The following is a 17,658-nucleotide window of genomic DNA, read 5'->3' as shown; positions in this document are numbered from 1 at the left end:
TAGCCAAGGGAATAGGAACTAAACAAATGTGAAGGTTTCTTTTTCATTAAATGCAAGAGTAGAAAATGAGATTAAGGTAAGTGATATAAAATGAATCAAAATTTTTTTTTAATAACAGACAGATTTGTTTACATTTTTTAAATACATTTTAAGGCTGGATTCACACGACCGGTACCCGCCGTACCGTAGCACGGCGGGCACACGGCAGCGCGCGGGGAGAGGAGGAGGGGGAGAGCGCTGCTCACCCCCGCCTCTCTCCATAGGGATAATTGGCGCACGGCGCCGTATGCCCTGAAAAAATAGGACATGTCCTATTTTTTCACAGGCCATGGAGCAGTATGGTGCCGCACGCCCATTGCCGTCTATGGGGGACGTATATCGGCTGTATATACGTCGGCCGTATATACGTCCCCCTTGCGGTAGTTTGAATGCAGCCTAAAAGGAATCTACCATCCAACTCCTTTATGATAAACCAAGGGCACTTATAGATCCGGGCAGCGTTACAATCCACTTGTCTATTTGTTATCCATGGCCTCCTCCCTTCTAAAGTCAACTTATAATTATGCTAAGGAGCCTAAAGGGCTCCTGTAGAAGTCAGAGCCCCTCAATGCTGCAGCTTCACAGGCTGTTACACTGTGCAAGGAGCTCTCCCCCCACCTTCCCACTATGTGCAGTCAGATTACACCAGGTAAAAGGTAGGTGCTGAAGCAGAAGGGGGAGGGGGGAAAGTGTAAAAGCCCGTGAAGCTGCAGCACAGGGGGGCAACACCCACAAAAGTCCTTGAGACTCATTAGCAGACTCTTAAAAGTTTCTTTTAGAAGTTAGGAGGCCATGGATAACAAATACAATAAGATTTCCACAGTCAGAGTGGATTAAGTAGTAAAGGTCCCTGGTTTATCATGCTGGATACTAATGGTAGACTTAAAGTAAAGGACACCTACCACATGGGCGCAGCAATTCTACACCAAGCACTCATATGCTGGCATATGCATCCCTAAACAGAATATGTTATTAATTTTGCTTCTAATATCTTAGTTTTATGAAAATACATACATTTAAAAAATGCAAAGGAGCCTCAGGGGCTCCAACCTACATCACAGAAGTTCCTTCTGACTGTTGTTTGCAAACTACGGTATTCACATTCCTGCCCGCCTCCTCCACCACAGTTTGAGACATCAGGCAGCTTGTAACAACTCCCGCAACAAATAACAGCCCCTGAGGCTCATTTACATAATTTAAGAAAAGCTATTTCAAGCACAAACAACAGACCCCCGTTCAAGAGACATGTCAGCATGTAAATGAACTTGCTGTAGAAGCACTGCACCCATGTGGCAGATTTCCTTTAGAAGAACAGATACACACAACATTTACATCAAAGGTTTTGTGCAATAGGCGCAGCGCATTTCCTCAATCTTGTATAGACCACAAGGATGGTGCAAGAGCAAATTAGCACATGCATATTAAATGCACAATGTACTGCTCTGTTCCGAAACTGAACATGGTGAGGCGTTGTCCCAAAATTTAACACGATTACCTTGTAGCTCAGGTGTAATTTTCTATAATCTAGTGTGTGATATTTCATTTTTGTCTAAATAATAAGATGCCTAATAAAAGGAATAGAAGACCGCCCCTGCCATCAATAAATCAAAACCCCTCATCTTCATATCACCAGCAAAGCTTGTTTAAAGTTCAGGTGAATAAGTGGATGACAACTGAAGGAGATTTAGCTGGTGAGTGGTTGAAATTGTGCTGGGACTTCCTGCTGTGAGAGTGGAAAAGGAGTAGCTTCGTAGGCAAGCACTGTTTTAAAGTAGCTCATACAGCTGCTGGGAGGTAGCAAACAATAAAAGAAAATATAGAATATAAAGTTTGGATCACGGTTTACTGCTATAATGGAATAATTTACCCCAAAAGTCTCGATATGATGACAAGGAGCCAAATATAAACTCTTTTTGTTTATATTTTATATTCTATGTTTATTCAACAGTGTCCAGGCCTCAAGAGCTGGCGAGCGGTAAAACAAAATTATAGCGGCAGAAGGAAGATGTATATTAATAGGAAGCTTCCTGTACGATAAGTCGTCTCTAAATATGTAACAAACTAATAAGCCTCAAAGGGCAAAAAGGAAAATTAAAACCCCTCTCTTCCCCCAGTGTGACATAAAACGTGTTAGTCAAGCTTTAGCGGAGTTTTTTTGTTCTGGACACATTTAGCTCAAAATACAGAAAGTAGAAACTTTTCATTATTCATTTTACGTAGGAAGGGGTAAAGGATCAAGAGCAGCTTTCAGCGAGTAGACCCCCCTCAACTCTGCGCACACAAAATACTGTAATCCTACAGGATTAGTAAATGTTACAACAGCAACTTTAGAAAGGAGACGTGTAGAACAAAAAAACAACTTTACTCTCGCTTCCGAATATAGAGGGGAGTGAAAGACGAATGATACAATCATGACATACCCTGAAGGCCTGAGTGATAGGGGCAGCTCAACTGACCGTGACAAAAAAACGGTGCAATTAGCGCTTACCCCAGAGGTCAGGCCCCTACTAAAAATCGCCTACCTTGTGTAATCTGACCGTACCTGCATAGTAACTACCTGCATATAACGCAATCTCACAATATTCCATATAACTGCAAACGCTTCATTTAGAAATTAACCCCATACATCCACCTAAAAAAAAAAAATTAAAAAAAATACAGTCTCCCGAGAAGGCCAGACAAACCGGCCCTTCCCATTGTCATTACTCATTGAGACGACGTTCAGCACTTTATCTCTGGAGGAAAAGAAAAGTGTAGTGGGGAATAGTACAATTGTTTAAATTAGGAAATGCAATAGAAGAGACGTCGACTATAAATTCTACAGGCACTTCCTGTGTATCGGGAGACGACAGGAAGTGGAGCCTGGCGGTAACCAGGAAGTAGTATCAACTAACTGCCGTTTGGTTAGTGTGACCCTTCGACATATCAATTGCTAGTAAACCCTTTAAAATATTGTGTTTAATGCAGGATTGATACAGGACTCCAGACTGAACGGGAGGAGCGAGTGTATTGCTAGTAATGATTCACTACTAGGTTTAGTATTACTTTACAGCTGCTTGGGTGGCGTTTTCAAGTGCGGTTAGCCTTGACAAGAACAATCCTGTATATTATTATCGTTATAGGGGGTGGGGAGAGGGGCGTAAGCTGCTCCTTATAAGACATTGTATGATGTAGGCTTTATGCCCTCAAAACAAGTCCGAAAGTATCTGGCGGACCTCATCAGAAAGTCACGACCCACGTTTCTGGGGGCATTAGTCCATCCGGTTATAAATCTACTCCAGACTGAGCGCGCTCTTCATTACAGAAGATAACATTCTGGCTACAATTCATAATTAGAACGAGATAAAATAAAATGGTCGCAATTATTTCACCTCATTAAATATTGATGAACGGCGTGTTTATTACTGTGCGGTCTGAACTATTGATGGCGGCGTGTCCTCCGCTCCACTTGTAAATTGCATCCTCTACAGAACAGAGCGTCTATTTAGACTGATAACTTCAAAGCCTCTTATACATTGACCTTGCAGATAACCCTCCTCTGATTAAAGGGCTAGGCTCAGCCAGAGCAACATGTGACTGCTCAAATCTAGGGGGCATCAAATGGGGCTTTTAAAGGATTCCCCTAGGCAACCCTCTCCTCAAATGACACTGCAGCCAATGCAGGGTAGAGGCCTTGTTTATGTGTAAGGTCAGGAAACTGGATACCAGTGAAAAAGGCTAAGATCCCAATAAGGACATGTAAACCTTGTGGAGTGCAGTAACATGCCTGTACATACAGGAGGAACAACACTATTTCATACATTATAGTAGTGTAGACTTGTACTGTGTTGGCCATAGACAGCAGAAGAGTGAAGTATCCGGCGATACCTTTTTGGAGCTTACTTAGTATATTTCATGCTGAGCTTTCGGGAATATTAGTTCTCTTCATCAAACATGGAGTTACAATCTTAGAATCTTCCAGACATGTGATATAGATAACCTATCCTTACGTATATTAGGTATACAGTAAATAAGAACGCGGGTGTCAGGTGGCCGACAACCAGCAGTGATCAGCTGTTCTGGGTCGCTTCTGGTTCTGAAACCATCGAGTGCACTCCTACACTTAGCTCTGGGCACTTAAAATCGGGAGCTTGAAATACACGGAAACAAAAGTCGAAAATGAACACACTACATAAGATCGCCGCCTCCGCGAGGTAAAACATTAACCATGTTCCCCCACAGGGAACAGAAGAGGAAGACTCCAGGACAGACGTCCAGGCAACTTTGTGGTTCTTTATTTAGAGATTAAAATTCTATAAAACAAAAAAAAAAAAAAAAAAATACTTTCCGCAGGAGAAGGAGCACACCGGATCCAATAAATAGCTGGAATAATATTCCACAGAGGAAGTTTTCGTCTGTCTACATAATATAGCCCCCCTCCCCCAGCCCTTCCTCCTGTCAATAATCAGGCAGCAGACAGGACTGAGCCAATTCACAGAACGAGCAGAACCGAGAGCCTACACCCGACCCAAACTTACACTCTAGCATCAATACAATGCAGGCTGCTGAAGGGTTTGGTGGCAGTCGCCTGTGGCCACCGAGGAGCATTCACCATGTGCCCGGGAAAGTCAGATGTAGTGGATTTATATGGTCTGTCTCACACATTGTTCATGACCTTGTATACCCTGCTATCACCATCACACAGAGTGTAAGCACAAGACACAAGGCCGAGACAGGCGATCTATGTGATATATGACTACAACCACTGAGGGCAAATCACCAAATATGTTCACTTGTACGTCATCTTTCCAAAGTCTCTATTGCAAGTCCTAATTTACTCATATTTTTCACTGAAATAAATGTTGGCTAATGGACATGTACAGACTGGTTCTCTCTTCCTGGCTTCATTGATTTTTCACCAATTCCTTACTGAGCCATTCTTTTCAATGGTCTTCTTCACATTTCATTTTGTTCCGCTGATACAATGTTGTCAGTAAACACAAAAAGAGAAGAAAAACTGAAGTGTGAAAAAAGCCCATTGAAAGGAATGGGTCAGTAAGACATCAGTGGAAAATCAATGAAGCGAAAACCAATCTGTATGTGTCCACAAGCCAAAACGGGTTCAGAAAAAAAAAAAAAAAAAACCCTAATGTGAATCCACCCTGACCTGGAGGGGAAACAGATCTGTGACAATACAGCATTAAGAGGACCTTAACCCCTTCATATTTGAGAATCATCAGTGCCTGAACGTCCAGGTCAATGTTTGCACTTCTGTTTTGCTTTACATTATATCATTATATGACATTTGAGACTAACTAGAATAAAAATGTATAATTTTTTTTCCAGAGAATTAGACTAATACCGTAAGTAATAATTAAAATACTTTGTCATTTATCCCATTAATCTTTTTAATAGGCACCAAAATTGTATAAACCTTTACTGAATTTTTATAAATATGTACAGTGTCAATCCATCACTATTTCCCAGGTTTAGAAGCAGAGGGTGCATGTACTTTTGCAGTCTTCTGCATCTGTCCGCTTCCTGCCTTGAAGCTGTACATCTCCTGAACTCTGGCACCTAGAAGCACAATTCCAGTGCCATTTTAAAGAGGAATATCTCACCTTTTGTGAAACAGTGTGGTGAAACAGAACCAGATATATCCACTGCTGGGAATTGAGATCTGCATTTGACTTTTACACTATTTTAGTGCAATCTTAACTATCAATCCGGTTCTGTGTTACCTAGAACACTAGATATTACTTTAAAGGGGTGACTCTCCTGTTTAATATGACACCAGAATTGTGGGTCTTTGTGTCACAGTTCAGGAGATATTACCATTTAAACGGGGGTATTGTCTTGACATGTATACTAGCTGCATGGAGCATGTATATAGCCGTATGGCAGTCATGAAGAGGTTAACTAGTATAAAAGGGTTTTATAAGTTACAACTTCCCATGTTGGGTCAGTCCAGATCTTCACTTTACCCATTTGATAGTGGTCTATAGGAGTCATTTTGTTCTGCTTCCATATACAAGGACAAACATCCTGCTAGGTTCTTTAAGATGACAGAGAAAAGTTAACAGACACCTGCAGCAGCAGCTTCTCCCTCGTGGGAGAGATGTACAACTATGCTGGAGTATCCCTCGAAGTAGTCCCCATACAGATTAAATTGTGACCTTGAAGCCACAAAAATCAATAGTCTGCAGAATTTCATGTCACATTTACATCTTTCTACTACATTCAGACAACCATTTCCATCCTCAGCAGAGAAACATCCTGTTGGATTGTATTCTCTTCCAGGCCGCGTTACATCTAAGGCTCCGAGCTCATCCAAGAGTCTAATGTAGGAAACTAGAGGATGGAGTGGCCAAGCTGCCAATATTACTTAGAGTGACTGTCCACAGGACTGCAGGGGTCTCTGGCCAGGTACAATTTAAAGCATGGGATTTACACGTAAAAAGACAGAAATACACAAGAGTCATATCAATCATTGTCCAACATTGGCAAAAGTTCCCAGATGCGGAGGGATCTGGAAAACCAGTCAAAACAATAAGAACAAAATAACCAAAACACTTTCTACCACCAGAGGACAAGAGACTGACTGCATTGGCGCTAGGGAAAATTAAGGACAAGTCCGAAAATGGTCAAAAAATAAAAAGCCTTAGGCCCCTTTCACACTGGCATTTTTCACACGTGTTCTGCGTGTGCTTTTCATGTGCAGAACTTGCATTGCACTCTGACCCATTGTAATCAATGGGGTTTTTTTCAGACTTGCATTTTCAAAAACGCACCATACAAGACTATGGAGATGCATCAAATATGCATTGCCCGCGTTAACTGCGTGTGAAGACACCAAAAAAAGCGTGTGAAAAACTGAGACACTGAAAACTGATTGAACTCTGATGGAAAAGTCAGTTTTTCACCGTCCAAACCCTGATCGCACCCTGATCAGACTCTGACATCATCTGCAACGCAAGTGTGAAGGTGGCCTTATTCCCTACTTCCCGATATTCCCCAAAATTGTCAGTCTCTTTGCTATCCCGCCTAGAACTTTTTCCACACATTGGGAATGGGCGTTTCCAAATGGTGGTGGTGGTGTCCCTGCAGTCGCTGACTAGACAGACTGAAGGGACAAACCCTTACAACAAGTAGGAATACAAACACATGGTTGCGATTGATGAATTGGAAGAGGAATAACAGAGGAACAGCACAATGCAGAATTAGTAAAACACAGAACTCCAGAATTATTTAGAAGAGAAAGAAAAAAAAAAAAAAAAAAAATGATTTATTCAATAATGGAGAATACAAGTATTTACATTTCAGGGGAAGCAATAGACCCCCTTCAAATATCAGAAACTAAGCAAGAGGTACAAATATTGCCCCAACCTAACAAACCACTAAGAACTTCAAGGTGGAAACACATTTTCATTGATCCATCATTGGGAGATCTCCCCCATTAGATGCTGCAGGGAGTAGGATGGCAACAGAGTATTACGAGAATTGGAAGCTCCTCCACTTTTGGCCGTGATTCACACGGACACACAGATCGGCCACAGAGCCCGGTACAGGACTCTGAGCATCATGGGAGTACATGAGTCCAGCAGTCCCTTCCCTTTAAAATAGCAGCATCCAACTGTAATCAACTAGGCATATTGCCTTGTGCTGTTCCTCTGTTACTCCTCCAAGAAATCCATGGATAATCTGCCAAATAGCGTCATAGGAATAGGAGCCCAATCAGTGCCAACAGTCCCGGGTCACGCTTCTATGACAAGCAAAATAGTAACATCCTGTTGTAGAATTTTAAGGTGGAATAATAGAGGAACTGAAAATGGAAGAGTTATAAGAAAAGAGGATTCAGAACTGGAGTTTCATAGAAAGTACAAAAGACGACTTAAAAAAAGAAAGACTTTGCCCATCATTCACAGAAAGGTGATAAATTATAATGTCACAGTGATCCTGCAACAGGCAGGGAACAATGTCACTCAGTATTAATAGACTATTAGCCCGGCAGCTGCCATCGTACCATGGACTCTCCTTTTAATGAGGCTCTTCACATGTCAGGTCTCCGAGACCCAACGTCTGCAGCTCATATCCTGATAATATTGCTGGCGCCTGTGTGTACATACATGTCATGTATGATAGGGGGGATAGTGGGGGGTACATCTTCTAGATTGTCACCAGGTTCTGCTCAGGTCCAGTACAAGATGAGAGGCTTCACATCAGAATAGGATAGAAAGTCAACCTCCACATCTATATTATACTAATAATCTGAAATAAGCTGATAACAGGGGACAATACCTCACACACACAGGAAATAGGACTTTAGGCTTTGCTTGCATTAACAGAAATACAACATATGGACCCCACAGTATGGGGAAAGGGGGAGCGCTTAGGACTTGCCAAAATGTAAGAATAAACCTGTTATTGAAGAATAGACGGACTGGAGGAACCTTCTAAATTTAATAAGTGCAATTAGCCACAAATAGGCAGATGTCATCCAATTACAAAGGAACAGAAGAACAGGGCACCACGTCTCCAGCCCAACGGCAGAGAAGAAAGATCAAGCAAGATGGAGAAGACAACACAGATGCCAGGGATGAGGACAGGAGGATCCAGGTCCATCAATGATCGGGTCCCTCCAGTGGTGATCCACAACGTTATCAGCTATGGAGCCCCTGCCATGATCATACATGGACGCCTATCACCAGAACTGTGCGGTCCATTACACATCCCTAAAGTGGATTTAGAAAGTGGACTTTGTCTATTATGTGACAAGAATTAGCATTTTACCAGAAAACAATCCCGCAGCATCTATTCTTATTACCCCCATTATTAAAAACCCTCTGTTATTATTCCTGCAAATTCACTCAAATGGAAAGAATTGACAACTACAAGTTACCATTCCCCTGAAAGGGGACACTGTCAGAACCAATGGGACGGTACAAGTCGGTACTACCCTAACACCTTGTAATACCGCTAGTAATAACAGAGGAACAATACTACAAGATGAGACGGTCCAGAATTATTTTATAGAGAACGCAAGACATGTCTAGACAGGCAACAGGTGATCTGTTCATCCAACTCAAGGCCAGAAATTAAACCTTAGCATAGTGCCAGGGGCACCAGCATCCATCGAGGGTTGGTACCACCAGGTATATACACCATATTTCCATATAACACATATGGTTTAGCTTGAAGTTGTCATCTAGAGCGTCAACACCAAATATCAAGATCCAACCATGTTCTTCGTAAACCTTCCATACATCTACCCCACACAGGCTCAGTAACAAACCACGTGAGGCGCGACCACATCTGCAAGTTTGTTGAGAGTTTCCCAGACTTACCAAACTACACCGAAAGCTCCATAGCCAATGGGTCGATCCGGTTCAATATCCAGTTGTTGAGCGTGATGAGCATGCTGATGATGATGAGCCTTCACTGCCGCTGCCTGTACCTGGGCAGGTGCCACCGCTGCTGCTGGTCCAGGGGCTTGTCCAGGCGCAGGAGATGGGAAGTATGGCTGGGCCTGGCCAGGATTAAGCATGGCGGCAGCTGCCGCTGCAGCCGCCGCTGCTGCGGCCGCCGAGGAGGAAGAGGAAGCAGAGGAAGAGGCAACATGCTGCTGCACGGGATGCACAGCAGCCGCTGACCCAGGGTGCAGATGATGCTGGGGGTGAAGATGGTGATGATGATGCAGGTGAGGAGGGGGCAGGTGGGCCAGGTGGTGGTGGTGATGGTGGTGGTGCCCCCCAGCCGCTGCTGACGTACCCCCATTGTACGCCGCCATCATTTTTGCATTGGCTGGGGTACTGCAAAGAGACATTCACAGAAATGCCCTTGGATGGTTCTTACTGACAGGTGCCCCCCTCGCCCGTCACTGGGCCACACAGGGAAGATATTTCATCCTACACCAGATCTCCGCCAAAGTCACCCGACAACTACACCCCTACTAAGTTCTACAAAGCTGCCCACCCCCCTCCCCCCCAGAGACGGCGACTTCTTAATAAATACTAAAACTCCATATTTCTCTCTTCTCTTTAGATGAGGTGCACAGACTTCTCCTCCCTCCAGTCTACTGGGACAAGGCGCCACAAGCCACAACAATTAGGAAGTAAATGACAACCTGGCCCTTCCATCCCACATCCTCCTGCAGTGATCCAGGGACAAGTGCAGGCCACCCCCCTGCTCGCCACATATATGGAGGGGCCACACACTACACCAGGCAGGAGCCCAGCACCATGGAGACGCACTGACAGCTGCTCAGGCCACGAGCCCGACCCGACAACCGACGACCGAGGGGTGAGTCGGGGGGGCAAGGTGAGTGCTGAGGGAGGGGCTGGGAGGCTACACCATCCCTATGACAGTCACACACACACAGGGGTATTCCGGCTGCTCTGCTCCCCGGCGCCTCTCACAGGCAGGTGACAGCTCCACGACACCAGCGCAGGGAGGACAACGCCGAGCACCGAGCTCGCGGGGAGAACAATCCAGCACACGGCTCTAATCCGCCACAGGACGACCAGTCACAGCAAGCACAGACTGCCAGACGCGGGCAGCCCCAGCAGCCACCTGACGCCGCTGCTGACTGACAGCCACGGCAGCCAATCACAGGCGCCGATTCATTGATGCCGAACCAATACTAGGTGACAGTGGGCGGGCATCGCTGGGGAAGCAAAAGAAAGGAGGAGATAAGAAGTAGACCAATAAGAGAGAAGAGGTGGGACTGTGAGAGGAGATTCCGCGTGATGGACAGCAAGGCTAGCCAATAAGCTCCTAATCCGACAGCCGTGGACAATCCCTCAATGACCTGTAGGGAAGAGGTAAAGCTGTTAACCCTTTCCTGATGCGAGGTGACTGCCAGGACACTGCAGCTTGCACTGGCGTATACCGGCTGTGCCTTGTCTGAAGGGCAGGCGGCCATAGATCATAAATCATCTGCCTTTCTCTCAGTACACGGCTAATGTAATGTGCGGTCTATTGCTGTGCAGATAAGTGCAAGCTATTGTTCCCTGTTATCAGCCAATTCCAGCTGCGTTCTGCCACCTCTGCTCTATAGGGTAATATACATTAGGTGAAAGTTGTTCAAAATGGCTGCATTCATATAGTCCATGGTCAAGGGCAAGTTTGTGCCACTTTTATATCAGTGGTGTCCCTGACCCCCATCCACTACAATACTTTATTATAGGATTATACGTGGGAAAGAGATAGGTTACGGATTGCTCAGAATGACATCTAAAATAATTTGTCTCCTATCCAAAGGGGTCTACTACCTCCCAACTCCCCCATAGCTAAAGCCCGCATTGTATAGGAAACATATGTTACCAGTATATATAAGCTTTCCAGACATATGTTACCAGTTTTACCTCAAGCTATAATTTTAGAGAAATTTTTAGGTTTTAATCTTTATGCAAATGAGCTTTTTGGAGCTGTGACTGATGGTGCACCCGTGTCATCCTTTCTTTTATCCCCAGTATCAACCAGCAGCACCCAACGATAGACTTCCTTTAGGAAAAAAAATTGTTGTAGCAAGAAATGAGAGGAGCACCGACAGGCACAGCTCCGCCCATGGTGCACCAAGAACCTAATTTGCATAAAAATGAATAAATAAATAAATTCCCTCTAAAAGGACAGGTGGTTGGGAAACAGGGAAGGATCTGGAAAGGTTATAAAGCCTCCTACACAGAGCTGGCCTTTATGTGTGGTGATTTGAGAGGTGGTAAACTCCCATTAATATGCCACCAAGGCCAGCATGACACGCAGAAAATCCTGTTCCACAAGTTGGTGGCTGGAGTGGGTCACCTATGCGTCCAGTGATAGGCTTAGCAGTATTATTTTTGTGTATTGAAGGGGATTAGGAACGTGAGGGCATCTAGGTATGTGGCAGGGGGTATCATTGAGGTGCAAACTGCTTAAAGGGGCTTTTTAGTGATACCTTGCTGTGCTGAACTGTTGCTTTCAGTCTTCAGCACCTAAAAAGACACTTCTTTTGCTCATCCCTGTCCACTTTAGATGATGAGCTGCAACTCGTGTTCTGAAAGGAAGGGATATCCTGTGGTCTGAGGAGGCCACTGATTACAACAACCTGTACTGTGGCCCCTGGCACTTCCTATAATTGGAGGTGTCAAAGACTAGAAGTACCAGCATGACACGACACAGTGCAGGATTTAGAGCTGGGTATTATTGGGATTTTTTTATTTTCGGCACCACCGCCTCCACAAGCTTTTCCAGAAAAAAATCTGTAAGCAGCTGAGAATATGTTAACACAGTTGCTTACAGTTCCAGAAATGAAGAAAAACGGATTTAAACCAGCCAAACGTATGGTAAACATGAAAAAACCCATGTATTTTAAAACACACCGTGTGACTGCACCGTTCACATGAGGCATTTACATTGCATTTTGAACAGCAATACAACAGCTGAAGTTGAATTTACACGTGGCGTTTACATTGCGTTTGGAACTGCATTGCGACAGCTGAGCAGAGGAGATTTGCTTGATGGCATTGCTGCTAACATTTGTGTTTACAAAACTTGATGTGTTAACTTCACATGAACACCATATTAAAACACAAATGTTCTTTAGCCATTTGTTAACATTGTGTTTAGTAAACAGAAATGTTAACACAAATGTCTTTAGGTAAACCTCCTCTCCTCAGCTGTAGTATCATGCAAAATGCACTGTGAACGCAAGTTCCGTGATGAATTAGATTAAAAAAGGTTTAAACATTTGGTGATAATTTCACATGCATCAGATTTTGCTCCTGTCATTGGCCCTGGGTAGTGCATGATATTGCTGCTAAGCCCAATTATTTTCTATACTGCTGAGTTGCAATACCAGCACAAGCCATGGCCAGCTGTGGCATTGGTGTAGGAATAAAGTAGTCACTTTTAGTAGGTCTTCCTTGTATGTAAAATGAATAATAACACATTATGATTGCCCCTTACAAAATTACAAACAAATTTCTGCTACATTCATTAGTAAAGATAAATGGTGCATAAGCCTGTGTGGCGATGGCTAACATACATAAGTAGTGCTGTGTGACTTATCATACATGAGATCATTAGCTGTAAATTCTCATTAATGGCTGGGTCTAGAGAAAAGCCTACTGTATGTGTACACTGATGAGAGACCCCCCTGTCTGTCTCCTGGTAATCTCTGTAGACAGAGCAGCATCAGCCATAGACTGATAACATCTAAAAAAAAAAAAAAAAAAAACTGTAGCAAAAAAATAGAAGTGAGGAGGAGTGCCCCCTGCTGGGAAGTCCCAACATTACTACGCCCGTTTCAATGAAAGGTTCATTCATCACTGCTGTCATGTTCTGTGGCTTTCTCAACAGGCGAAGGCGCCCCCGTGACACCCACCTACACTGAGTGCTATGAGCAGCCTGGAATGTCATATTAAAGGGAAACCATAAATCAAACGACATTAGTTCAGTCATACATCACCTACATCAGCTAGTGACATAGATTACTGGTGATTAAGTCATTGCTCGGACATCATAATATCATTCATCCAGGAAACCTTAGTGCGCAGGTGCCTTGTGATCATAACTTAGTGCCATTCATATGTGTCTGAGTTATTTTATACTATTGTTAATGTCCTGTTTTGTTCAATGAGGATAGGAAAGCTGGAAACTCCTGATCCGGTTTTGGCTCGATGTGGCCAAACTTAAAAGCCAAATAAAAGTTAAGATACCTGTTCACTGAAGACAAGGAAAGGCTGCATTCACACGTTCAGTTTGCATCACGTTTAAAAATGCAAATGTCCTAAATTTTATCACAGTGACTGAGGTTGACTGACAGATTTGACTGCTTAGACTAAATTCACAACAAAAGTTTGTACAGTGCATATTGACCTAGAGTTCTGGTGCATAATCACTAGTCTCAATGTTTTTACCATTGTATATATTTTTGCTTCTGAATCCTGGTTTGGATTCAAAAGCTTCATACAAATACCTGAATAGTCTGATTGTCCAGGGTAGGGCATTCCAGAGAACTAGTGCAACTTGGGAGACGTCCTGGGGACAGAACTGGAAGGTTTGAATTATAGAAGATTTTCTATCATGGTTGATAGACTGAGATGAGGGAGGAGAGCTGGGGATGTGCAGCAATGTAGAGAACTTTGTGAATGAGGGTGATTAGTTAGTGGTTAGTTACTTAGTGACTTAGTTAGTGGAGCCATCCAGTAGCTCAGGGGTGCACAACCTTTGTAGGTTTAGTTGCCACATTGTAATACCACACCACATCAAGGGGCCCCAGTAGTAACCAGCAGTGTAGACACACCAACATCCACAGTACAGAACACAATACCATCTATAAATTATAATGGGTACAGAGTATGAGATACCTCGGGAGGTGTATTAATGGGGGAGGGGTCAGAGCAGATTTTCGAATGAAGCTGAGATTTGGGTATCCCATCAAGTGGCAATATTGCAGCAAAGATCAAGAGATGAAATGTGTGCAAGGCAAAAGGCCCTGATGGTATACTCCCTAGAGTCCTGAAATTATGTGCTGACCAGTTAAGTGTCATACTATCCACCCCATTTAAAAGACGCCTTGGGGAGTCTAGTATTCCCAAAATGCGGAAGATGTCTCACATTAGTCCAATAGCTAAGAACCAGAGGGAAAGAGAGGTGGGATATTACAGACTGATTACCCTAACTTTGCACATAATGAAGGTCATGGAGAGGATGGAGTTCAGGCACTCGGAGTCGCTCGTAGAGATGTGTGATGACGGTCTCCAGTTTGCCAATCAATCTCATCATTGTGTTGCGGATGCAGTGATTTTCTTATTAAAACGCTCTCTACTCATACCTTGATCACAAGGGTGCTGAGTTACAATTTATCATCTTTGACTTTTAGTGATCAGAACCAGGCAGCTGCTAATAAAGCAAATAAATTTATGGTATATATCACGGTAGGCATAGATTCACACATGGGATATTGTGCACAGTTTTAGGCACCGGTCGGTGTATAAAAAGGACATAGTAGAACTGGAACAGGTGCAGAGGAGAGCAACCAGGATTATTAGAGGAATGGGGGGACTAGAATACAATGGCAGATTCCTAAACTTGGGGTTATTCAACTTAGAAAAAAGAGGGGGAACCTCATTACAATCTGCATATAGCTGCAATGGGCAGTACAGAGATTTATCTAAAGATGTTGTTACATATCAGTTCATTTTATGGTTTAGACATTATTTGGCTGGGTGACCGTAGCTAATGAAGATGGGACCTTGGACATCATGAACAGGTCCTTGCACTGGTTCCATGAGCCCACATAAGGAACCAATGCTGAGAGCCACCTGGAGCAGCTGACAAGTACTCACTGTTCTCAGATCCTCTCCTCCTTTAAGCTTCTATGTCAGTTGCAATACCTAAAACATCAATGGATAAGGTGCTGTAATAACCTCATATATATTCATAACCACAACTTTCACAACTTTAGTCTTTATCCCCTATCCACTGGATAAAGTTTAACAGTCTGATTGGTGCAGACTCTGGGACCCCTCATGACCATGATAAAGAGGGTCCTGTTTCTTGACTGATGGAGCAGCATGTGTCACCCCATTCCCGGCACTCCCATAGACATTAAAAGGAACAGCAGGAATCCATTGCTCCATCACACAACCACAGCAGTTGATGGGTGCGGCAGAGATCTGCAGGTGGGATGTGATTAAGTCATCCTGCCTGCCAGCTCCAGAGCCACAAACAAATGGAGAACAGTCAGGGGAGCTGCTGCAGGTGAACAAGAAGAGGTATGTGTTTTTACTACAGCAAAAAGGAAAGAAGAGGAGGGTTTAAAGGATAAGGAAGCAATATAATGATAGGGGCTACCAAAATTGGAACATTATTAATGAGGGTGTTCGAGGAAATGTGCATTATAACAAGTCGTTATAGAAAAGAGGACATTTTAAATAGGGGGTACTAGGAGGCTTTAAAAGCAGAACTATGGGGGCGGCATTATATAGTATGAATGGGTCACAGGAAGAGGTTTTTGTACAGTATGGGGGCCACAAAAGGGACAATTATACAGTGTTGATGGACCACAGAAAGTGGATATGATGCAGGAGGGAGGTGGACATTATATTATGGGGGGCTGTCACAGTTTGGAGGGTATGAACTGTCTGAGAGTCTCTTTGGGAAGAGTCTATGGACGCTCTGGACCACCGCGGGAGGTGATGGAGCTAGCCGCAACCCGGGACCGGAGTCTGAGTGGCACCTGGTCTTCGCTAGAGCCCGCCGCAAAGCGGGATGGTCCTGCTGCGGTGGGGTGCCACCAGGTCGTTCCACAGGTGTGACTAGGCCCGCGGTGGCAGCCAAGGTAGTACGGCAGGAAATAGAGGAAACAATCCAAACCTGAGATGACAGCAGGAAACACAGAGGAACACTGGTAACGCTGGCATGGACTGAAGATTACGCTGGACAGGAAATCTGGAAGGCGCATCAGGACACAGGAATGGCAGGAACATGGAGAAACACAGGTAACGCAGGAACACGGAGGTACACAGGGAACACTGGAAGGCTTTCACATAGCAGAAAATGATGGTTAAGATCTGGCGGGGAGTAAAGGTATTTTACGGGCAGCCTGGTACGCTCTAGTTCCAGTACTAAAGTGATGATGTCCTGTTTGTGTTCAGGTGACCAGTCAATGGCTTTAGTGTGGACCTATCCAAAAATGGCACATTACTGTCTTTCTTCAGCAAACACATCCATTGGATTGATCATAAATATGAAATCAATTGGGATCCATTTCTCATTAACAGGAGTTCATCTGTATGAAGGGGCTTGTGGTATACAAGACTGTGTGGCATACATTGTGTACTGGTTGTGTCTGATAATTCCATGAGAGATATTTGGAATAAGATACAGAAAGATAATGTAACCAATGATGTCACAAACCTATAATGGGCTTCAACGGCTTCTGGAGTGACATGGCCCCTTTAAACGTGGGTGAAGAGTCAGAACCCACCAACCTGTTATTGATGACCTATTCCAAGGAAGGGTAATCAATGTTTTAACACATAAAACTACTCATTTACGTGCTGTTGACTTTGGAATTATATCAAAGCTATAAATAATTTAATTAGAATCCATTTGCTTTTTGTTCAAATAGTGCTAATTTTTGAGACTAATAAACAAAACTCAGATTAAGTGAAGCCATTAAACTGCTATACATAGATTATGGGGGATTCTTCAGGAAAGTATCTCGAAATGGTACTGCCAAACCTAGTGATTATGGTGTTTAAGTTATTTTAGGATCATTTTCTGCTTTCCTCGGGTATGTACAAAAAAGGCAAGTATTTCTTTGCACCTCTCATTCATGCTCCAGCATCGTGCCCACAGCTTTGGTGTCATTGTCCTGAGCTTTGTACAAACCGTTCTAGTTTGGAAAGAAATTTAGATGTGATTCTGTGAATCTGTAAATTATATACAGTTAATAGAGCTCCTCTGAAAATAGCTCACAGCTTTATCCTCCCCTCAGTGACATAATAGAAAGAACATTTCATGCTTGCAAGGAACAATCCATGGATAAAGAAAGATTGCTGGGCTGACGTGACATTACTTTTAGCTACAAAGTAGGCAGTTCTATACATTAAGATCGGGGTAGCGATGGATTTTTATTTCACATATACAACCAGC

The 17,658-nt window shown here is 43.6% G+C and overlaps 1 protein-coding gene across 1 annotated transcript in view; it reads right to left on the bottom strand.

Moving 5' to 3' along the window:
- NLK (nemo like kinase) overlaps window positions 1-10,656 on the bottom strand; it is a 94,221-nt gene extending 83,565 nt beyond the window's left edge. Inside the window, exon 1 of the mRNA XM_072138179.1 lies at window positions 9,363-10,656. Coding sequence (XP_071994280.1) covers window positions 9,363-9,841 — 479 coding nt within the window. The 5' untranslated portion in view covers window positions 9,842-10,656. The remainder of the gene's footprint in view (window positions 1-9,362) is intronic.
- Window positions 10,657-17,658: the final 7,002 nt, after the last annotated feature.

This window comes from Engystomops pustulosus, chromosome 2, assembly GCF_040894005.1.
Source record: "Engystomops pustulosus chromosome 2, aEngPut4.maternal, whole genome shotgun sequence".
NCBI lineage: Eukaryota > Metazoa > Chordata > Amphibia > Anura > Leptodactylidae > Engystomops > Engystomops pustulosus.
The sequence above is the reverse complement of the archived record's forward strand: the minus strand, read 5'-3'. Positions and strand labels throughout refer to the sequence as shown.